General features: G+C 41.0%; 1 protein-coding gene across 4 annotated transcripts in view; it reads right to left on the bottom strand.

The window, feature by feature from the left end:
• Positions 1–1,135: 1,135 nt before the first annotated feature.
• Positions 1,136–24,520, bottom strand: part of BTRC (beta-transducin repeat containing E3 ubiquitin protein ligase) — a 113,880-nt gene continuing 90,495 nt past the window's right edge. For all 4 annotated transcript variants that reach the window (XM_053984225.1, XM_053984227.1, XM_053984226.1 and 1 more), the window contains 11 exons: positions 23,163–23,394; positions 18,453–18,639; positions 14,714–14,810; positions 13,699–13,836; positions 13,100–13,218; positions 10,525–10,774; positions 9,754–9,872; positions 6,667–6,777; positions 5,984–6,062; positions 2,483–2,676; positions 1,136–1,467 (listed from right to left, as the gene is read on the bottom strand). In XM_053984225.1, coding sequence (XP_053840200.1) covers positions 2,515–2,676; positions 5,984–6,062; positions 6,667–6,777; positions 9,754–9,872; positions 10,525–10,774; positions 13,100–13,218; positions 13,699–13,836; positions 14,714–14,810; positions 18,453–18,639; positions 23,163–23,394 — 1,494 coding nt within the window. In that variant the 3' untranslated portion in view covers positions 1,136–1,467; positions 2,483–2,514. The remainder of the gene's footprint in view (positions 1,468–2,482; positions 2,677–5,983; positions 6,063–6,666; positions 6,778–9,753; positions 9,873–10,524; positions 10,775–13,099; positions 13,219–13,698; positions 13,837–14,713; positions 14,811–18,452; positions 18,640–23,162; positions 23,395–24,520) is intronic.

Raw genomic sequence — 24,520 nt, 5'->3', positions numbered from 1 at the left:
CCCAGACCTCCGTCTAGCTCAGAGACATGCAGAATTGTTTCTCATGTACCTACTCTTCAGGGCTATTTTTGTCTTCTAAACAATGACAATTTGCAGAAGTCTCAGCCAGAAAGCAAAGGCCCATCTCAGCTATCAGCAAAAGGACTAATCAGCCTGTGTCCCTAAACTGCAATGCAGTACATAGGTTATAGAAGCAGACCAAAAAACTCCTCAATCCCTTCTAGCAAAGCCACTTCCAGAAATGCTGCAGAACTGGCCTAAAGTCATTGCTAAATGCAATGATTGTCCTCATGGCCAACTCTTTACTCAACCACCATCTCCAGGGTGTGCATTTGGTCATTCAAGTGAGGCAAAGGCAAAGTCTTATAGTCATGGCCAGAATGTTTGTGTAGTGTGTCCACTCTAGGGTGGCTCTTGAGAGCTCCATGAAATTTTTAACAGCTCCCTCTTCCAGTACCCATCTACAGCCTCTCAGAGGGAGAAGGAATGGAAAGATAGGAGCAATGTCCAGATTTCCTTCTCAGCCCAGCCTCAAACTTTCTCCAATTTACAGAATGATTCATAAGCCATCAGAAACATTCTGTCTTCAGGGAGAACAGCAGTAGGAAGATGGTACAGACAATCCCTTTGCTAGTGAAATACTGTCCTGGGCCAACAGTTCACCTGGGGTGGGAGTGGACAGGATCTCAGTCCCAGTCCATCATGCTTGGGACTTTGGCAGGAGAGAGTTTAACTTCTCATTGACTAGCATTCCCCAGCAAAGCTGATGTTAAGGGGAGACTACAATACACATCCAGCTTCCAAAGGGTTAGCATAGCAGGCAGGAGAGGAAAGAGATGGATTTGGCTCATAATAGTCAAATTTCAAGGGTCCTCTCTCCACAAAAAATAAGTCTGCAGTTAGAACAGCCAAAAGCCGCAGGGAAGCTGGGGTTGGGGGGATGATGGTCGGGCTGTTATAAGTGTTTCTGCTGCTCTTCAGAGCTGAATGCTTTTTCAAAGGCCTAGCAATGGATTTTGATTTCAGCCTGAGAGTAGCAGCCTCCCCACCCACCCACCCTCCCACCCACCCTGAAGTGCCTCTCAGCAAGATGCACTGTGGCTGTAAGTCTTCTGCTTAACAGCAAAGCAACACATTCTGGCAACATATTAAATATATTCATAGGACATTGGTGACTGGGCTTGGAGGGGAATCAAATAGGGTAAAGGGAAGAGTGAACATGAAGAGGGGAATGAGGGAAGAAAGGGATGGAAAGGTTTAAAAATGTTAACTGTTCATGAAAGATAAAGTCATCTTCTGATATAGCAGCACTTTAGCAGTCAGCCACGCTGAGTAGACCCTGTCTGAGATCAACCGCATGCCAACTTTGTTCCAGAAACAAGTCTGAGAGCCTCTCTCTTCAGCAAGTATTGGTTACGTGGATAGTTCTTTTGTCCTGGCATTTAAATACTGCAGCTTAAATGAGTCCTGGGAACAAAAAACAGAACAAACCAAACAAATCCCATTCATACTAAGCCTTTTAATGATTTAAAATAACATCTGATTGACCAGAGTGTTTGAGAAAATCAAGATCTGACAGGTCTAGAGCATCACTGTTCCATTACCAAACAGGATACGGGATATTCCCCCTCAACAGAGCACTTTCATGAGGAAATGTCACTGTGGACACCCCTTTGCAGGAGCCTGTCAGCTCTTCTGCATTCTTCTCTCTTATGCTTACTGCTATTAACAGTAATTGTGCATGTACCCACCCACGCAGGCAATCATGTTATGCCACTTCACTCATATGCATCAAATTCACTCTACAGCTGACCCAAACATATGAAACATTTTGTACTCCCCACACTGTGCTGGCCAAGACAAAAGGTGATGAGCAAACCAACCAGGCTCTGATATGAATAATTTAACATCCATGCTATGCCAGAGAGAACAAGGGCTAGGTCCTATCCAGAAATTATTTTGCACATTGATGCATCTCGATTTAATTTGCCTGGGCTTGTGCTTGTGCCTCAGTGTCTCCTCCCCTAGCCAAACTGTAATCTTCAATCAGCTTGCTGCAGAGTGAGGAGAATGGTCATCCCTTCAGAGGGAGGTTCTTGGCAAAACCCTCCTGCCTGGTGACAACTGCCCAGGGTCAGGCCATCTGCATCCTCTTGTTAGGCAGCAGCTGCTCTACTCGCTCTGCAGAAACCCTTCTTCCTTCTGGACAGCAGTATAACTGATTTAATTATTGATGATGATGGACAGAGGAGGAGGAGTTCTTCAGGGGAAGTCATAGGCACCACATGTCACAAATCCAAAAATAATGTCCCTATTCTAAGGTACCAGAACCATTCCTGTCCTTTTACAGGACACTGTAATTACTGTATAACCAAGATGACAAACACTGATAGACCTAGCCAGTTATTCAAACAGCAGGCTCACACTACATCCAGTGTCACCTCTGAGCCTCACCTTATTTTTAAAGATTTTTTTTTTTTACCTGTGTGAGTGTGAGGTACAGTGTAGTGTTATTTATCTGGAGATGTAGGTGTATGTTCTGGACGGGGAACGAGTGGATTCTGCCTGGGCAGCTGGGTCATTCAGAAAATCCCAGATGAGGATGGTGTCATCATGTGAGCTGCTGACAATCTGGAACTCATCAAACTGAAGTCGAAAGACTCTTCCAGAATGCTCCTGAAATGCCAGTGAGAGACAGATCATGTTACTTTGCAAACTAGCTGGCACCTGGGATGGAGTGGGGAAGATAAACTTGGGCTTGATTTTAGTGTTATATTAATTTGTCAGTAAACCCCATGTGACACACTGTACATCACCATCACAGAGCATAAATTAAACCCTCTCTCAAGGAAAAGGGTTTGCCATATCTGAGTACTTGACTTGCAGAAAGTTTATATTACAGTTGTCCCACTACTCCTTAAATCCCAATATTAGACACACACTGTGCAGAACAAACCAAACTCCCTCCCCATGTAATTCCATCTGGTGAGGCTGACAGGTGCACTGCCTTCCCTATTCCAGGACAAAACTCCTTCCTGAAATTACAGCATTCCCAGGTACAGTAGGTTATAGGGTAAGAGATGAGAATTTTGCATTCAAGACTTGGCATCATTGTCACTGCTGAAGAGGGAACAGCTTAACACTGGAGGACACTAAGGAGCCTGTTGTAAAGTCCAGAGACACAGCAATAATTCCTCCTAAGCAGTTCTAAAAATATGATCTAGAAAGGGCATTTTTTATAGGCAGTTTGCATTCTGTTCTGAGGCTGAGTGGAAATGGCATGACGATTTGGCAAGAGTTCAGACCATAATTAACAGGAGGTAATTGCAAGATCCTGGATATCACAGAGCAAATCCACTCTGCTTTCCCTTACGTGTTGCCTATTTTCTCTTGGTGCTCATGACACTCCAAGAGCAGTGGCCTCTTCCTTGGTCATCAGGGAACAGAAACTGTGCAGTGATGGTGAGCCCTGTCTCTTCCATGAACACACATTTCTCTTTAGTGCTCACACATTGTAAGGGGCTTCTGAGAGTCAGGAAGAAAACATGTCTTAAAATACTTTAATACTGAAACTACAGGTTTCTCAAACATTTAGGCAAAAGAGAATTGCTAGTTACTAAAGGGGAAGTCTTTGTCTTCTAGCACAAGACTACAAAAATACAGCTCAGTTTAAAAAGAACAACAGATGCTTTAAAGTGAATTTCTGCATCTTTAAATCAAAATTATCTAAAAATAAATGCAAATGTAAGCCAGATTCTAAGATACAGTTTTAGAATTTATAATCAATGGAACCTTTTTGATCTTCTAACTGAAACTTGAGTTTGTTTTATAAACACCTTATGAGTTTCTGTCTTCCCACCCATTCTTAAGGGAAGTGTTTGTCCAGATTTTGTGTTATAGCAGTAAAGAAGTTCTTCCAAAAAGTATCATTACAACAGTCAGATCCACTGATGGATTATTCACAGAGATGGTGGGGAGGGGAGAGAGAGAGAGAGACAGTGAGAGAGACAGAGAGACAGAGAGGTACTTTCAAAAGTTCTTTTCAAAACTCTCTTTTTGATCCCTGGCACTGTGGTCTAAGTAAGGCTGCCCTACCTGGACTGTTTATGTCATGAGGAAAGCTGAACCGTGAGCTTATTCTGATCATGGAAAGCTTCTGTCAAATTCATGTGGCCACTGTTCCAGCTAATGGAAGACAAAACTGGAAGGGACCTGGCATGCAGTGAACATTTGTTATCTGTGCACTTTCCTCCTACTGTTTGAAAATTGAACACAAGCAGCAGGAGACTCATGATGTTCATTGTGCAGCCAGGTTTAATTTTGGAGGATGAGGGAAGAGGAAAAAAACACCAAAGCATGGGTAAGCAGGTATAAGGACACCCTGTTGTCATAAAAGTCCTAAAAGCACAGCAACAGCTTCCTCTGCTCCCCACCCTGCTTTTGGCCCCCTCCATTGCTATCAAACAGGGATTTATGAGTATCCATGTGTTGAGATTCCTACAGTGTTTCCATCCCACCGCTTCTGATTTATAATATAATTAGCTGGGGCACTTTGGCTGTCCACTGCTGGAAAATGCAGAGGAAATCACACCAGTTAAATTAAGGCTACAGGTTACCAGGCACACATTTGTCTCAGGCTGGAGCAGAAACACTACTAATACCAAGTCTTAAGTCTTAGACTCTCAGGATATGAGCTCATGGGCAGAGTTGTTCCATAGCTTGGAACTGGGTGACCAATGACAAAGGGCTTTTCTGTATTTCAGTCATGAAACTAATTTGCACTTCTATTTGGCTAACAAGAAGGTTTTTCAACACAGCACCTGCAGGCATCCAAAGCTCTCATGGACTCTGATCCCATAGCTGATGGTCCAAATAGATGATTGGAAAAAGGTAGCATGACTTAATGATCTTACTGCCTGTCAGCTGAGTCCCAGTAACCTCACAGCCTGCACCAAATGTGATGTAAAGTACTTCAGTGAAATCTACAACAGGAGCAATTCAGGTGGTTGATGAGCATGCAGAAGGTCAGCCAGCACAGCTCAGCTGGTGAGAAGTAACCACACTTTTAGAGAATCAGACAGCCTTGGTATGATCTTGTTTTAGAGCACAGGCTACAGTCATGAGCCACAGCAGGACAAGTTCTAACATATACCTATTGAAACACTGCCCAAACACTTTCAACTTAACATATAAAAACACATAGTACTTATTTTTCAATGAGATTTTGGTACTGGTTGAAATCTTGCTTTATCCTCAGCAACAGTGCCATTTTTTTGGGTTTGAATGTGGTGGAGGAACACTCATTAGAACCACCTCAAGGCCTTGGCTGTCCTGGCATTTTTCTCACAACTTTCCCACATTATTCTAAGACCAAGCAGAGCCATTTTTAAACATGACTGTGAATGTTGTTAACACTCACATAATGACATTTTAACACCATCATTGACCTGCACTAGAAACCAGTGGACAGCATGAAAAGAGAGTTGCTGTTTAAGCATAAGGTGATTTCACTGTCTGTTTCTGTCTTGCTTTTTCTTTAAGCACCCAAAAGGCAGTTAAAAAGAATCCCAAGAGTGTTTTTGTTCCTGTTCCTCAAATTTGGAATGCACTATTTTCAAGAAATTTCATGCCAACAATTCAGAGAATTTACTACTACATCATCAGGTACACACAGATTAATGTAAACCCACTAGCATATGGATTCCAAGAATGAATTAAAAAACGGATTCAGTCATTAAATTCAAATCAGAGAATAAAATTGTTGAAAAGTCCAGAGTGGAGTGAAAAGTTCAGAGATTCTAACTTTTAATGCTTGCAATTAATAGCTTGCAAAATTAGAAGAAGTTGGACACCCAAAAAAGCCAGACCCCTAGAAATTATATCAAGATCCTGCAGACTGGGGCTAAACGGACTTGACTTTTCACAGCTCAAGACAGCTCTGAACAAGCACACTTTCTTCAACACCTCTATCTAAAGCTCTTACCACAAGGGTTCGCAAGCAGAGGGTCCCTGCTGGAGCACGGGGATCCAAAGCAGCCACAAGATCCCAAACTTTAATTTTCCTAGTGGTGAAAAAAATAGACAAACACCATGGCTCCATTAAAGAGAAAAGAGCAAGCATTCAGAAAAAAAATAACTGTTAGTACAACTTAGCTAATACACCAGTGTAAGGAAAATTACAGCAATCCTTCTGCTCTTGAGACCTGGTTCTTGCATTTCCCCTTTGTAAAGCTTATAGAACTTAATGGGAGGTAAAAATATGCTGTCAGTAAAGTAAAACACATAAAAAGCAGGTGGTAATAACAAACAGAAACACATGGGAGTGCAGACAACTAGTCTGTAATGGCAAATGGTCCTGCAGACAACCACAGATTGGAAAGATTGTTCTTAAAAGTGGTTGAGCTGGAAGAAGTTTCAGGTTGAGTCAGTCAGATATTCTCACCAAGCACAAGAACTGGACCACACACATCAAATCACATGGACTTATTTCAAAAGAAGAATGAAAGTTATGCTGTGTAACATGGTCCTCATTTACTGGCCATGAAAAGGTCCTCTTAGTATGACAGACAGAGAGTCTGATATTTATATGGGAGATGCACGAAGTGGGATGGGAGACACTGAGACACACAGGAAGATGCAAAGCATTGACTGCACTGATAACCTCACCCATCATATGCCCCACTGACTATCCTCTTGTTATCAAAGCGTATGCATCTCACCAACTCTTCATGGCCTTCCAGTACTCGTAAACATGCCCCACACTCAATATCCCACAGCCTGGAAGAGAGTATAAAGAAGCATTAAGAATCTTTTATTACCTTAGCATTGCAGTGAAACATTTGGTCTTTGCTTGTAGTTAATGGAAACTTGGAAATAAAGATTATGATGGAACAACAAAGAAACAAACCACACTCATCACTCCTTTTCCCACAGTTAAATGGACACATGATTTTCCACATGACCCTATGATGTTACAGTAACACACAGGAGATGAGTCACAAACCAGTTGTGTCTAGTATCTACAGCTCTAGTAACACAGGATATCTCCCAGTTATCTTCACAGTGATTCTTCAATCTGTGAAATTGATCTTTCAGGAATCTGTGAAGGGCCTAACAGTTTTCACTTGATTACAGCACACCAGTCAAGGTCAGAGCAAGCAACTCCATGACAAAGGTCAGCCAAAGGCACTCTGGCTGGTAGAGAGCATTACATCTCTCAAGGACTGTAAACAGGACGGACAATGCCAGACATTAACTGGTGCAGAAAGGTCTGAAGAGCAATCTTGCGCCAGGAACTTTTGTGCCATGTGTTTCCATTCCTTGCCATTGATCCTGAAATTGCCAGCAGCTCTGGGAGGCTGCATCACACTAACTCAGGCCTATATTTTCAGGTCTCAGTCTGAGGTTTTACCTGGACGGGATTACAAGAGGTGATCATGTCCCTTGTCACATGGCAAATGAGCTTTCATGTACAAAGGGGTAACTGCTATTAAGAGTAGGGTCTCTTAGCAGAGTTGGTGCCAAAGATCCTTCTCAGAATTGATAAGCTTCTCTAACTTCTACTTCTTTAAACAATCAAAGAACAAACAGTAAAAGAGCTAAACTTAAGGCTTGAGAACTAACTAAAAAAAAAAATCACTACAATTTTGTATGCAGTCAAAAACATTACCACTGCTCTTCCCTATAACTTTGGGAGAACTTCTGGAAATAGAGGGAGGTCTGCAATTATCTCAGCCTTTAATGCACTTGAAAGCTGAGCGGGAGATGTACAGAAGGCAGGTGAGTCTGAATCCCCACCTCTTAGAGAGAATGCTGTTGTCTAAACAGATTGGCATCAGATCCTTATGTGTACACACCCTAGAAATAGACACATGAAGATCAACCACTCATTAAAAACTTAACCCAAGATGATATTATCTAAATTTATTTTCTTGCCCTAAATTCTCTGGTTCCTTTTTTTTCTACACCTTTTGTCTGTAGCAATTGGGAACTTTGGCCCTAGAAGCCAAGATACTGAAGTGATTGGATTAAACTTGATGGACCAGTTTCTGCTAGATGGAAATTAGCACAATGATAGTAATGTCTATGTAGCTGTGTCCTCTTATACAGGTAGAATTTCCGGCTTAAATCAAAACCTAAATAATTTTTCTTTGTCTCAGGTACTTCATATGTCCTTTACGTTTGCAGTTGCAAAACTAGAAATCACAAAGTCATCTTCTCGAAAAACGTTTCCCTGCAACTGAGGAATAATGGGCTTTTAAGTTCTGTATCAGCCTGTACTGAAGTCCAGCATACAACATCTGGTACTGGATTAAAATCAAACCTACAAAGCAGCAAGCCATCCACAAAGATGACTAAGGAATCTTTTTCATAATCGTCCTTCTACTGACTTGTGCCCTCTGCTAATGGCTGGGAGAAAACTGTCTTTTAGCATTGGGTAAGTCTTTTGCCTTGCTCACACTGCTGCTAAACTTGACTTCCATTAAGATTCACTGTTGACATTCCTGAAATTCTAGCACAGTTTATCTGTTAAGTAGGGATTTTGTCCAATGCAAGCATAAAAGTAACTGTATTCCTGTTTAGCATTATCACTATCTTAACATTTATTTTTATTAGCATTGCATTTTTAGATCCTTCCCTAACTGCTGTAGTATTTAACTATTTCTTGCTCTACTTCTTTGGCCAAGTTGGCCAAGTTTCACAGTACAACTGCAGAGGCTTATTTTTTCTATTTGAAGTGCAGTTCTCAGCAGTGGTGCTGCTCTTACACAATGCCTGAAATACTTCTTCACTTGATTAAGAGACGGAAGTTTTAGCTCTCCTGGTCATGCTCTCAGACAGCCCTGTACTAAAATTTGGAACAGTGACCTGGTCATGTCAACCAAAGGACCACTGTTTTTCTACAGAATGCAGAGCAGGGAGAGGCAGCATGTTGCAAACCAAGTCCACAGGCAAACAATAGCACAGATAATTCTCACTGATGAAAAATTATTACTGACATGTGAAGGGTTCCTGCTTACACTGTCCAGCTTTCAGGTTTCATCAAAAGGCAGACAATTATTTAAAAAAATGACAAAGGGAAAAGGAGGTTGCTGTTATTCCCATTTCCATGACAGAGCCATTTTTCTGTATCACATAAACTAATATTCAAGCTTGTTCCATACATCCTGAAATTAGTGGGACATTCCTCTGCCAGCAGCTGCAGGATGTAGGGAGAAATTCTGGCTTGTGATACCAGAAAGAGTTAAATCTCAGACTGCAACCAGGGCAGCTGGAGAAGTGCAAAAGGCAGCAAACTGAACTTCATGCTCTAAACCAGCTGTTCCAAACTTAACCAGGTGCCAAGTACCACAAGAAGAGTTTGGCGAGAGCCCAGGAGGATTTCTGCAGAGGATTAAATGCCTCTTACTGCAAATTTGACCCCTTTAACTAGACACATAGCCCAATTAAAATATCACAAGAGGACATCGTAGAAAGTGGTACTTGCCAGCTCTTTCATACACCAGAACTGTCAGAGCAAATTCAACTTGTTGATTAGTATGGGACTCTTGAGATGTAGAGGATGAAAGACAACACAGTAAAACAGGCTTCTAATATCTCTTTCCAGTAGTTCCCAATGTTCTATACTAAAGAAAGCATATTTCAAAGTTGACAAGGGTACAGAGCACTTCAGTTGCCTAACCTCAGCATGTCCCAGGGCACCAGAGACAGTGTGCTTGCACAGAACCCTGCGATGGGGAGTTTGTCTCTCACCTGATGGTATTATCAGAAGAGCCGCTCACTACTAGCCTGTCTCTGTACTGCAGACATGCAATGCCTCGTTTGTGGCCATTTAAGGTGCGCACAAATTCGCAGGTACTAGTGTTCCATACCTGTGACAGGAAGGGGGGAGGGAACCACACAGAGACAATATTATTATGAAGAGACTAACAATAGATGGTGTCTGTATGATAAATAGATGCATCCAGAATGCTCTTAATGAAGATGCTACCATTAAGACTGGGAAAATCACCCCTCTGATGTCCTGTGATTATAGTCTGCAACCGATAGCAGGTTGGGTCACTGTACACAGAAGATTTTTCCCACATGGTATGAAATTAGCTTCCAGGTTTAGCATTCTTGGGCTATGATTTTGTTTACATGATATAGATTCTCCTGAGGTTTAATGCTGCAGACTGGGATCACAGCAGTAACACTTAAGTGTCTCCTATCCACTCACCTTCACTTTTGTCCCCATGCTGCCCTCTAACAACTGTTTAAATGACTGAACAGGTTAGAGAAGTGGTCAAGTCGAAAAAGAACACAGAAAAAAATGTTCTTTTTAACTGCATCTGTACATGAAACTGATTTGCCATAGGTTCTGTAAGTGAGTTGTGCCAGCTCAACTGAAGAGGGACAAGTGCAAATGAGCAGGAGGAAGAACACTGCTCCTAAAGTGCCAGGGGCCATCTTCCCTGTCTGGTCACTGTTCTTTGCTAATAAATACCCCAGAGCAGCAAATAAAAAGCCTCTGAAACACCTCACCTTTATAGTTCTGTCACCTGATGCCGATACAATGTACTTGTCATCAAAGTCCACTACGTTGACGGCAGCTCGGTGCCCTACGAGCACCCTCCTCAGGGTGATGTCTGTTGGGGAGGCCATGTCCCACACGGCGATGGAGCGGTCCTTGGAACACGTCACCATCATGCCGTTGTTGAAGCGGAGGTGCAGCACGGCCTCGCAGTGGTGGATCAGGGTATTCAGCATCTCGCCTGCATTCACGTCCCACACTCTGCAGGTTCAGATTTCAAACCAGAGAGAAGAGAGTTAACAACCTGCACTGTGAATTTTCTGCAGAGTGAGAGAGGGACAGGGAGAGGTAATTGACTCTCTAGCGATATTAGAGAAGCAAACATCACAAGTTATATCTACATCTATTAAATAGTTCATTAAAAAATGTATTAGATAAACCTGTTGATTATGTGTACATTGAGACAGTCCAGCAGCCAAAAAGCCTGCAATGCAGTTAACACCATAAAAATAATGCACCCAGGAAAAAAACATTATTTAATTAAGAGAATTTAATGCTGAGGAAAGGTAGAAGACTGATGGCCTTAAAGACTGGTGTTTCCTGGTCGTGCCAGCCTATTATACACTTCATTTCCAGCCAATGTGGAGAAGTAAGATCCTTGACAGGCTTCATTTTTGACCTCTCTCACAGGACTATCAGCTCAAGTGGTAATTTATACAGAAGCAGAAGACAAGACAATTCTTTTCAAACAAATACAAGTAATTGTCACAAGTTGCATCATGATTTGCATATACCCTGCGGTGCATCTGGTACACAGCTACATTCCAGGAATGCGCTGAATACCCAAATTAAGACATAGCATTTATGTCAATTTAATGTTATTGGAACCAACTGTTTCAACTGAAAGATAATTTAAGATGCAAGTTAGACAAAAGCTTCAAATAGAACTTTTAGTACTTGGAATGAAAATTTTAAGCCTTAAAAATATTTATTTTGGGCTATTCCATTGGCAAACTTCTTTTACCCTCCATGAAGAGATTTCTTTTGGCACTATCGCACCTATATCCCAGATACACTATATGAAAGCAGGAAATGGCTGTATCATCAGGCACATCAGATCTTGCAGAAGTTAAAACTTCCCGCTGCCAATAAGGCAAGCAGTAAGAAAAGGCACGATGTGAGAAAGACTTTTAATGTCTTATTTTGTAACTTAAGAAAACTAACGTGCATCAACTTATAAACTCTAAATGAGAAAGAAAACCTCATTCCAATTAGAAAATGCAAAGGAGAAAAATCTAAAGACCTGAGCCATTAACATACGAACAGTTTGCAGACAGGGTTGCCAAACTGAACAGGAGCTGGAGACCCACTGACTTCTTTGGACAAGTGCATCCCTGAGATCTCAGAAGCATTAAGAGCCCATCTGTACTGTCTATTGGATGAAGCCTCTCTTCCTGAGGAGACCCAAGGATGAAAGTGATGCATCCTATGTGCCCCTGGGGTCTGCACAAACATTTATAGATACAGTGGGAGACAAAGTATTCCTGGGCAAGTAGCCAGTCTGCAATTTGGCCTGCCTGGCCTGATACGGAACATGACAGTGCTTGTTACAGAAATCAGCCTCTCCTTTTGTGATCTGTTTAGCCCAGTGCAGTTCCCACATCACCTCCAGGTGGGCAGCGTTGCCGAAATTCTGGATTCCTATGAATGACAGAACCCCAAAACCTAGCAGAACTGCAAGACTGCATGCATCACATGTCAGGAATTCAATTTAATTAGCTTAATAATACTACTATTAGTCTAACAACAGTAGTTTACACAAGCACCGAGGACCTTGCAGCCATCTGAATGCATGCTAATAGCTCCAGAAAAGGCCACCAAGGCAGCTTTTTGCTGTCTAACTTCACTACATGAGCAGTGCTTGTACTTTGACAAGAAGGGAGTATATAACAACATGGAGAAGTCAGACCTGCCCCTTCACATCCAAGTTCATATTGCAATTCATTAACTCATATGTGCCTCTATTTACACTACAGGTCTTACACTCTCTGGTATCCTCTAATATGACTAGTGGACTTCACAAATGCCCAACATGCACCGGAAGTGCTACCTTGAGGTGTCCAGCCTTTTACTGGAGACTTGAAGGAAAGCAAGGTTAGAAAGATTTAATGAAAAGAAACATCATGCTGAAATTTAATTTAAAGTCATACATATTTTGTTAAAATTAAATTACAATGGGCAACTAAACCTCCAAACTTGCTTTGAAAACTTCAAATCTTAAAAAGTTATTCTCAAAGAGAATTTATAACATTCTCAGGGAGTGTCAAAACACGCAAAACCTTGGTGAAATGCCAGATGGCCTTCCTAAGTCGTCTTGACCTTGAATGGCCTTGGCTTAGATTCTCATTTCTCCCTGACAGCGAGTTGCATGGACATCTGATAAGGACAGCACAATGCTGGACAAATATGCTGAACTACTTCAGGGAACTGCTTGAACAGCACACATTTAAGAAGAAATCACTTCAGCAGCTTGCAAAGCTAAAATCTTAAGAGGCAAACAGAAAGGTCCAAATCATGAGCACACACCTGACTGTTGAGTCTGAAGATCCAGTAATGATCACTCGTTCATCATACTGGAGGCACAGGACAGAACCCGTGTGTCCGGTGAGAATTCGCTTGCATTCCAATGTATTCTTATCCCAGATCTAAGACAGCAAACATTCAAAACTGGACAGTTCGGTAAGGTTTTCATCTTTCAGCACTTAGTGGTTTGACTAGACTGTTTTTTACTACAGCACATCTTCCATAGTGCACTTAGGACATCTTTAGTGGCATCTGCAGAGTCTTCTACAGGCTCTTTGGTGCAATACGTTGACGTCTTTGATATTACTGGCTTTACTACGAATATTGGTTTTACCCTTCTCACTAGGATACAGGGCGCAGTAATTACATAGCCTGTAATTACTGCTGGACAGAAACTCTGCTGGTGAAGCCTGTCTGTCTGAAAACAGGGTCTCTCTAGCCAGATAAAAGAGTAGCTGCTGTGCAGGTGGGAGATGGGGGAAGGGGAAGGAGAAGGCTGGGTTACTAACAAGAGACTGGGTAGGTGTCACTAAAATTAGGACACTATTATTTATGGCATAGGCACTCCAAGCCATTAGTAGGCCATGATGGAGCATTCTCACCTTAATAGTATTGTCTCGTAGGCCGCTTACTATCTTCTGATCATCATACTGTAAACAATAAACCCCTTTGCTTGTCTCACTTCGGCAGTGGATCCTCTGTAAACTGTGCCTTCCACACCGCCAGTTCGACTCTATTGTCTTGAGGAGAGACAGGAGACAAATGAGATGCAGGGGGAAAAAAAAAGCACAGAACTATCTCCCCTTTTTTTGTTTGGCTGAGAAGGCAGCAGACGCTTTTCTTTATGCTTTTTCCTGCAATCAGGCCCATACAATGACATAACTGTTTTGTAGAATACGTATAATAAAACCAATTAAACAGACAAATGCTTGGAAAACATATTGTGGCTAAACTGGTCTGTGTTGTTGGGAATGGTGAGCAATAAGTAACTAAAAGCCTTTTTCTATCTCCAACCTTTAGCCCCTTGTGACTCAACAGCTGAATAACTGAAGAGAAAGTCTCAGTTGAGCTCTAAATGCGTTTACAAACTTGTCACAACAGTGCCCGAGCACTGCTTCTGCCCTTAGGAAACAACCAGAACATGCCATTTTGTTCACACTAAATGCAAGGCAAACATGCTCAGCTGCTTCCTGTTTTCCTGAGTCTTAGGATTGCAGACTTCAGAAATGCACTTTCTCCCTGCCTGAGTTCTTGATATCTTCCTGTAACAGCCTATTAGGTCTCATTGCACCAAGATGAGCTAAGTACCATGGAACAGAGAAAACCAAGATATGCTACTGTGATATCTGATATGCAAGGTGTGGAGACTCCACCTACAAACAGCTCACTGAACAATCCAACTCATCCTCTGCCTAAAGGAGCAGCAGGATCTTTTATAACTATCCCAGATCTACAAACTCCAGACAAATACAGACATGTCAGATTTAATGAAATATTACACTGCAACGGAATATACCCATAATTTCAGCATCATGAATACATCAGGAACATTTGAAAAAAAAACAAAACTAAAAAACCAACAGTGAAACACCACCATATCTGGCAGCTGTTTCTTACCTCTATGTCTTGTATAATTTTGGGGTAAAGTGCTCTGTAGAAGGAGTTGGGTGGTGCAGTTCCATCAGGAGGTTTATTTTTAAATAGATATTGCCCCCTGGAAGACAAAGAATGTTTCCATTGAACACAAATCATCTTTCAGCATTTTGGAGAAAGGTCCTCCTGGCATTTTACAAATGGATAACCACTGCTGACAGATTCACAGTCAAACTTAATTTACTAAGATGGGATGGTTCCTTGTTTGTTTGCCCTGCAACATGTCAGTCCTGCATTTTAACACTGGAATGCCCAAGAAAAATCTGTGTCTAGTATCTCGGGGAAGGGAAATAAATTCTCTATTGGAGAATGGACATGGGCCCATTCAGCTCAGTAAGGGTTGACAGCAGTTCATGCTTGCAATACTCACAAACATTATCAGAGGTCACTTTTAAAATAAAGCATGCAAAGCTTTATTTTAAAATGAAAGAAGTCAAGGAACCCTCAAATTCACTACGCATTCAAGGCTAGCTTTTATCTATATTAGCAGGAACAGTATCAGTTTGGGTACACGGACATTTTACTGCTACTACTCTGTGTTGGTAAGCAACACCTCATCTGTGGTGCCTCCCTCATCTCAACACTGATTTGGAATACTCATATCCCAAGCTAGAGTTTTGTTACCAAAAAAATCTGTAAACGGCAATCACTGCCTGCTGCGTAAAAAACTTTAATTCCTCATCCTGAAGTTAAGAAGCCACCAAACACGGTGTGGAAGCTAGTAAACCCCACCATGGGCGTACTAACTGCTGCTCTGCCTGGCAACATGCCTCAAAAAATGGAGAGAGGCACAAATGCCTCCGAGTGCAATCCTGGCATCCGAGGCACAGAGTTTACACTGGGCCAGATCTCCACTTCTCCCTCCCTTGCTCCATTACAGCATAATTAATTGTTCAATACTTCCTTGTGCATTTCCCATCCTTTCCATGCAGTACACCTCAAAACTCATTTCAGAGAGTGTACATTAGCTGCCCTGATAAACTTGAACTAGAGAGATCAAAACAATGAACCAAAATCTTTGGGTTGTAAGGCAATACCAAACTACAGGACTGGACAAGCAAAATGACAAATGCTCAGGAAAAGAACTTTTGATACTTCCTTAAATCAAGAATTCGAAGTACAACTCGAGAGAAAGGTGCTTTCATGTTTAGACAGTGGAATTACCTGTTTCTTCAACAGACATGCATATGGGACCAAACACATGAAGATGGCACACATGGATGCAGACAAGCTACTAACTAGACAGATGCCTATTTACTGCGATCCAGCCTGGAAGTGCATTCATGAAAATTAGTATTACTGGCCAAGGAAGACAAAAACTTCTTTCAAGATGCACAGAATACCTCAGAGACATCCTGGAAGACTTGGGGCAGGTCTAGAAAAACCTGTGTACAAGCCTATGTGCCTAAAAACATTTTTATTCTTTCTAATTTTACTAGCTAATGTAACACAAAGTCTGGTTGCTACCTGTAAGTTGTGCCCTGCTGCATGTATAGTCAGTTGTTTACTGTTCAGCTGAAGGATTGCTTGGAATTTCCATGGCATCCCAGTAGTTGTTGTGCTGTGGCTCTGGGATAAAAGGAACTATTGTTTGCAGGTTTTGATGACCAGCCAATTCAATCAGATGGACACAAGCATGCCCAGATTTTGGCTTTCTGTTTTATATTTCTCTAAATCTGTGTAACCCTTACTGCTCCCTGACAATCTGCCAGTGAAGGCTGCCATGCTGCAGAATGGGTGGGGTGGGTTCAGTTGTAAATCATGAGCTGCAAATGCTGAAATCAGGCAGCTCATGTGCAAATTAAGGAGCTGTAAGCAAATAACACCAGCTATCATTCTGAACTGTCCAGTTAGTAATATCCTTGTGCCATGCGCATAGATAGCACTGATTACAAGCTATGAAGTTCTATACGGCAGAGATGCAATTGCACGGGGTATTTCCTGTCTGCACCTCCTAACCACACAGTACTATCTGTTCATCACAGAGATAATCAGAGGACAATCTGAAAGACTTGGGCACAACTTGCTCTTGTGTCAAAGTAACCTCCAGCACATAGCACAAACCTGAAGAAGAGGTACAGTAACAGGGTGACTGTCCTTGAGATGAAAAGCAAAATTTTGCACCTGTCTTTTAGAAATGTCATGTGTCTGTATGACCAGTATTTGGTGCTAATGTTATTTCTAGTGTGTGGAGGGAGTAAACCCCAGTGATGCCTCGGCAGAAGACACCCAGCTGATTACACCATACTCCCAAGAATGGAGTAGAGTAATTGGGAATGGTCTAAAGAGAGAAAACTGAAAATAGTAAGAGGACAAGACAACACATCATTATGTTGGCTAGGGCAGCTAAAACATAGGAAATATGGCCATCTTCCAACATGGAAAAGATTACTGCAAAAAGAAGAATGAGAAACTGTCCTGTTTAATTTGCAGGTTAAATGTAACAAGTCAAACTGTAGCTAGGAAGACAGCCTAGATATCAGGAAAACCTCTCAAACACTGAAGTTAGAAAGAGTAAAAAAGTAAAACCATTGAATTTCTTTTCCCAGGCATTGCCTGGGGAATCTCCATCAGTAGAGGATTTTAAGAACAAGTTAAGACGAAGATTTGGGATGACTTAAGAAAAACCTGTCTCTTCCTATGGAAAACAAAAAGGACAAAATGACCTCTCAAGCTCCTCTTAGGACTTACTGTGACCTCAACAATAGGGAGAAAAAATGGAAGTCCTGGTGAGAATAAGGCACTAAAAGAAATGCAAAAGTTACCACTGCCATACTTGTGTTTATTTTACACTCTTTAGAAACACTGCACTATCGGAAGCAGATCAAAGTAGTATTTATTTTTGAAGAATGTCTCATAAACCTGATTTACTTGCTTTTACTTCCTGAGACAAACAGTATAACAAAATTAACCATAAACCAGGCGTCTTTGTTTGCAACTCTGTATCTTTTTCTTTTTAATAGCAACCAAAATGCCTGAGCTGTCACTTTTATCTTGTTTATGAAATATTCATACCCAGTTTCCCTTCTGCCAACATCCTAGGGACACCCTTGGAAAAGAAAATTATGTATTAAAGGGTGTACCCCTGAGAGAGAAAGTTCTAATGAAATGTTAGCAGAGCAGCTTCAAACTTGAGTGAGACCTACATTGTAGGAAGGCTATTCCAGATGATTATTAACTAATCTATCTGCATTTCTAAAGTCCCCTATTCTCCATGGTACCTACCCTCAGCTTCCAGTTTGAAAATTAAACAGATATCTAATAGTGAAAATCTGCTGAGGAAAACAAACAGACCTATCAGGAAAGAACTAATTCATAGCACATGCTCCCCCACTGCCACTCCTGAAAAAGCTCTTCTGCTCTGAACTGCTGACCGGTTTAGGGTTCCCCTGAGGCACACACAGCTTCTTAATTTGAACTGAAAGACAGCTGGGTGTAAAAATCTCAGTCTGTATATCTCACTTGTCACAGTGGGGTAAGAGCATGATCAGAAGAGGAAGTTGAGGAAAAAATCCCCCACGCTGCCACATCGCCAAATGCGGCAACTAACTCCCCAATGGCTGATTTCCCATGTAAGTAACTGTCAGGTTTGGAAGCAACATGATGTTTCAGTGCTGAATAATCCTCTTCAAATATGGTTTGAAACACACAACCCCTGCTGTCCTGAATGGGGGCAAAAGAGGTGAAGATTCAGTTTCCTTACCATCCTCTCCTCTCTGACAAACCCCTCCACAGGGAGTCTGTCCTGACCATTCTCTCAATAAGCTTCTTCCACAGCATCCCATCTGACGTCACCCGGTACCACTCCTTGCACACCAGCTCAGCAGCACACAAAGATTTGGCATCCAGGTATGACAGAATGTTCTCAGCAATGTGATCCAATCCCCGAGCTGGGGGAGAACAACAACAACAGAAAAACATTATTTGCTGGACAGACAACTCCCCCTGCTAGTACAAAGATACATTCTCCTTCCATCTCCTCTTCTGCATGCGGAGCTGGACAAAATGCACAGAAGAGCATTTGAGGCTAAGTTCAGGAGTGAGCAGTGTTATCCAACTTCCTTTGGATATAGCACAACAAGTCATTAAAAATAATAAAGAATCCAAGAAGTCATTCCAATCTACTTCGATGCGTTTTAGCACTAGGGGGATATTCTATGGATGGCATTTCCAACTCAGCAACGCAGCCCCCAAAATCTCTCTATATTAGGACCATTTCTCATCTCACTGCTACAGCTGTTCTCATGTTGCAACGGCTCAAAAGCTGTTTTTGCTAAAGCAGTAGCTTTTAAATGTAATGAAGAAAAAAATATATATTCCCAATGTGTGCCCTGAAGAGTAGTGGTACCTTTAGACAGGGGGGAGGGAAGGATATGCAGATGCACAGGGACGTCAAGAGGGAAGGAGAGGCTGTGTAAGGAGAAAGTGAAGCAGGTTTGCTAGTTTCATTTATTTTAGTGGGTGAAGGAAAAATATGCACCAAAATAGTATCATTTGCAAATATTTCCCAGTGTGAATACCAGGACTGGCTTTACTTCAGCATGACTGGAATGAAATGTAAAGCAATTGCCTGGCAAGCAGCTCAATGTAATGTCTACGTAGGGAAGGTTATGCTATGTTTCTTAACTGGATGGGCGTAGTCAGTAAAAATGTGCCCTTACCGACTCAAATTTAATCACAATCAAGACTTCAGGAAAACAAGATGCCTTTGAAATGAGAAAGCTTACAGCTTCTCTTGAAGGCTCTTTAATTCACAAGTGAGACACACCACCAAGAGATTATCTCACTTCACAGGTTAAATTTCCTACGCTTTGTTAAAATTTAGACCACATTATCCCTCAGGCATAATGTTCAGTCCAACCAAAAATGAAGCATGGCAGATTGGTATTACATGCATCTTCCCTCTGGTTCACATCTGGGACAAAGTTAAATACATGTTTTCTTGCTTTTAAAACAACAGCCTCGAAGACCAGGCCCTGCTTGTGAGAGGGTAGGAAAAGGCAGTAAGTACATTTTTACAGTCACATGTCTGGACTTTTGCAAACCCAAACTGGATGCAACCAGCTGACTTTGATTAGAGTTCATGACACAAAAATGGCCCAACCTTTTTTTCCTTAATGAAAAGATCTCAAAAGTATCTCCCACTGCATGAAAATGAGACAATTCAGCATGCATCCTCCTGCTGCTTTCAAATATACTAAACTTAGAATATACTTTGGGTCAGACATTCTGCTCAGCATTTTATGCTTCAATCTTTATGTAGAAAAAGCATGTGAATGATACCAGGCACAACCAGAGAGTGGAGAAAGAGGTCTGACATTTCTTATCTTTAGAGATGCAAAATTAAATGTCAACCTGCAAAATAAAAGCATCATCAGCCTTTATTATGTACTTAATCTGAAAAGGTATGTACAACCACTATTAAAAAAAAAAAGTGTTTGCAAATTTAGATTGACTCCACAGCAAATCGTGGAAAGAGGGAGACAACAGTTTCGTGAATGTGAACAGGAATTTGCAGGAATTCCACATCTGGCAGGATAGACATGGACATCCTGTTGCCCTGTTCCTGAAGCTTTGTGTGGAAATGACAGATTTCCCAGTCTGTGCTGCTTCCAGTGGCCTCACAGACATTTACAGTCCCACCAGGACACTTACAAATGCCTGCCTCCATGGAATCCTTACAGTTGGCTTTAAGTCAGCAGTGTCACCCGATGAATTAATTTTATATATGGGGAACAACTGGTGGTTTTAGGAAGCAGGGCTACACTGCAACACCTGGGCACAGTAATCTTCACCCATGTGTCCCTTCTATTTCATCAGGAGCTGCACTTTAGATCTTGGCTGCAATAAGTCACCCTTTGCCATTGATACTAGACCCTTTGCAGCAAAAGAATACTAATGCTCTGGCCTCTCCTCCTCACATTTATGACAAGTGGATAGGCAGAGCTATTCTGGCCTAGTTGCAAACTCAATTTTATTATTTTGTTTCTTAGGAACAGCACAACTCACTGAGGCATGTATCTAACAAAGCATTGCTTCCTTAAAAAGGGAAAACTCTGCTCACAGAAGATTTTGCTAAATGGATGTGAAACACAATTAGCCCTCCAACCCTCTGAACCAACAAGAATGTTTCAGCTATTTCACACGTGAAATACTTATCAAAATGACTTTCCTCATAAAAAATGTTAAATAGCTTGAAAATGCTAAGCAGAAATCTTATTTTTTCAGAAACTGAACAAATTTCAGTTAAGTACACAGTTAAGCTGTATTTTTCAAACAATCGTAATTCTGTTCAAAGCACTGGGAAAATAATCTGAGCCAACTTTACTGTATATTAGTAACACATGCCCATGATCTAAAATTACCTTAAATTCTGGTCATTCCTTGGGACTGTGCTAGGAGGACAGAGATAAGATGCCTCATGACTTTGAAGTAAGCTTTATTGTTTTATTCACTCAAGGGGGAGAGCAGGAGAGAGAATGAAGTAGTAAAAATGAAACCAGAGCACTAAACACTTGAGAATTTCAGAAAGCTAAAAAATACTTACAGAGTTTAGGGTTTTTTTTTTCATTATATGACTTAATTTAGAATTTTAGGTTCATCACTTTTTCCTAGGCAGTTCCTTACCTTCCTCCCTTCCCACTCCCTTCACTAGAACCTGGTTATACTCAGGACACCCTGCACAGAATGCAGAGTATGTACCAGTGTAATTCCTTGCTATTAATTTTCTCCCTCAGAGTGATATTCACTAGGACATTTGCACTTTGTAAATATGCAAAGTGATGCACATACATTATTTACGCACGCATTTCCCCCAACTATTAAAATACTCACATATTAGCTGCTTGGTTCCCATTTATTCTGCATTCTGATAGAGTAAAATCAGCTGCTTCCTGGGCAACTGTGACTAGACTAGTAACAAATATGGTATGGCTGGGAAATTTGGAATGTGTCTACAAGTATGTATAGCACCTCCCCAAAATTCTCAGAAAAGGTGCTGTAAGAAGAAACTAACCAAGTGCAGTGAGATGTGTTGATTTCATGGGGTGCTTTCATGGGGCTCTTTGGAGAAAAACCTGGGAAAACTGTGTAAGCACCTACATGTATACTTCCACTTTAGAAGTGGAGAAACCAATGCAGTTTCCAAACACTTCCTATTTTTCTGAAATAGAGCAGCTCCACAAGTTAAAATACTGCTCTAAGTACAAGAAGATTATTGCCATTGGACTACTAAAAACTAACATAAAGCAGGTACTTAGCATAACTAAGATTTTTTTTTTAATGCTACAACAGCCATTTGATTACTGGGCACAATGAGCTTAAAATCCAATGAGTGTACCTATTTAACTTCCTAGCAAAACTCCTGCAGTGCCTTTATGCTTTATACAATTCACAGTTAAACATACTTTTTTCCATCTTTTAAGGGTAAAATTTATATTTCATGTTGAGAAATCCCTTCTGAAGAATGATCAAATGACTGGATTGATCAAATTGCCAAAAGTTCAGCACTTCTCCAAAGGTATACACAGAATAAGCTTTTGGCAAGAAACACCTCTCTTCAATTGGCTGTTTAGAGACAACACCTGTACCACTTCTTGCTCAGGCCCCTCTCAAACTAAGGACCTATGGCATGGGAATGCTAATCTATTAAGTATCTATCTATTTATGTATCTACAGAGGTATGATCTAATGGTCTGAAAAAATATGAGCTAAAGAGCCAGGAATTTCTGTTTGGTTCTGAATCTCTATTGCTGTTTATATCTGATCTCTCACCACCTTAGTTTTTCCCATCTATAAGACAGGGCTGATAGAAAACTGCATGCACACTCTACTTTTTGTGTGCATTTTATGAGATTTGCCCATCTGAGAATAGCTGGGATAATATTTTCAATGGAAAGCACTAAAAAGGTGCAAAAACCAGAACACTTCCATGTTTTGCCCTTATGCCCTCCATTTTCTATTAGCAATTAACGCATAATCAAAGCAATGGCTTCAGGAAGTTATTTCAGTAGGAAAGAGAGACAAATATCTAAATAAGAAAAGGGAAAACCTCAGCTGAGCAACCAGAAAGAGTAGTAGTTTTAATTTTAAAAATTTTCGTTATTCATGCATCGTTGTGGGCATTAAGAGCACAACTACATGGCCCGTGACTTGGGATAACTACCCATACAATACACAGATTAGCTACCATTTACTCCTAGATAAAACATGACAGTGTTAGATCATGCCTTGAGTTACAGTAGGAACACAAATTAAAATATTACGACATTTCATACTGGTATAAAGTTTTTCATTCAAAAACTATTATCTGTTTTGCAAACTGACCCTACAAGAGACCTCTCCAGCAGGGTAGGGTGGAACAGAACAGTTTTTTGAAAGACAGGGATCAAGCTCCCTCTGCCTGCAGAAATACCTGGCAGTGCAGTGATGAAGTCCCTCTGTAACATGGGTTTGAGGTATGAGTTTATGTGTCCGTGCTGGTAGTGACACATCTGGGAGATGAGGTGCTCCACAAACTCCACCTGGTCAGACTCGGACCATTGTTCGAAGTACTTGACGCAGAGCTCCTTCTCCTTCTCATAGCTCGCAGACAGTTTTCTTTGCTTGGGCACAATCATACTGGAAGTGCCATTGGCAAGTTTTGTCTGTAAACAGGAAGGAGAGGAACAACCCAAATAACACATATGAGAAGAAACACAAGCAGTTGTACAATTTATTTTAGGGGGCAGACAACAGAATGCAAAAAGCACTCTGACACATGAAAGCTGTCAGACCACACATCCCGGCTGGTGCCGTCAGCCCAAGCGCAGCCTGCGGGACAATGCACTGGCTCGTGCCAGAGCTGCACACAAAGGACTCTGGTCAGATGGGAAACCTTCAGCAACAGTTTAACATAAACACAGTTTTATTTAACGTGTTGACAGTAAAATGCATTTGGATTCCTAATGTACACATACCAGTTACTTCAATGCACCTACAGCAAATTGCATTTGTACTCTGGTGTTTTTTTTCTTCTGAAGAATGGATTGCTGCTAAAATTCATAGGGAATGCATAAAATGGATGAAAAAAACTGAATTATACCTCGAGAGCAAAGTCAGCTAAAATACACCCTGACATTTGGTAAATAGTTCTTTCACAGAGTAAAAATATTTTCAACTTTCTGATCACCATTAATATCTTGTCAGAAGGAGTCAGCTTAAAGAAGAGTTTCAGGAACAAAACAAAACACTGACATTTCAATTTACTACTTGATAGTAAGATATAAATTCTGCTTTCTAAATGATTTAACGGTAAGAAAAGTGTGCATTTTGCATTGCAAGGGTATCCTTTGTCAAATTAAGATGAACCATTTGCTGGGAAATTGTTTTTTCTTATGCTGGTCAAATAGTTTCTATTTCCTGCTGAAAACATGTGATTTTCTCTCTTTCATTGCAACAGTTTAACACCAGACAGCATTATAATAAGAGTCAATATTATTACATTGTTTTTATTGTCAAAATACACACAGAGGTTCTTCATTAATTATCAAATAATTAAAAATAACATATAGATATAAAAACATATAAAACACTGAGGAAGTGATGCCATATTTTTGTTCTATGATGATAATTCCAAGCATCAACCTTGCCAGGGGCCCTTATTAAATTGAAGGGGGAAAAATGAATCCCTAAATCTCTCTGCAAAAATATCTAATGAACTAAAAGAATGGCAATGATTAATCGACTTTACAGGAAAAGGAAGAACAACAAAAAAGCCTCTTTTCACCAAGT

Source organism: Vidua macroura, chromosome 8, assembly GCF_024509145.1.
Source record: "Vidua macroura isolate BioBank_ID:100142 chromosome 8, ASM2450914v1, whole genome shotgun sequence".
NCBI classification, from domain to species: domain Eukaryota; kingdom Metazoa; phylum Chordata; class Aves; order Passeriformes; family Viduidae; genus Vidua; species Vidua macroura.
This window is presented reverse-complemented; position numbering and strand designations above follow the sequence as displayed.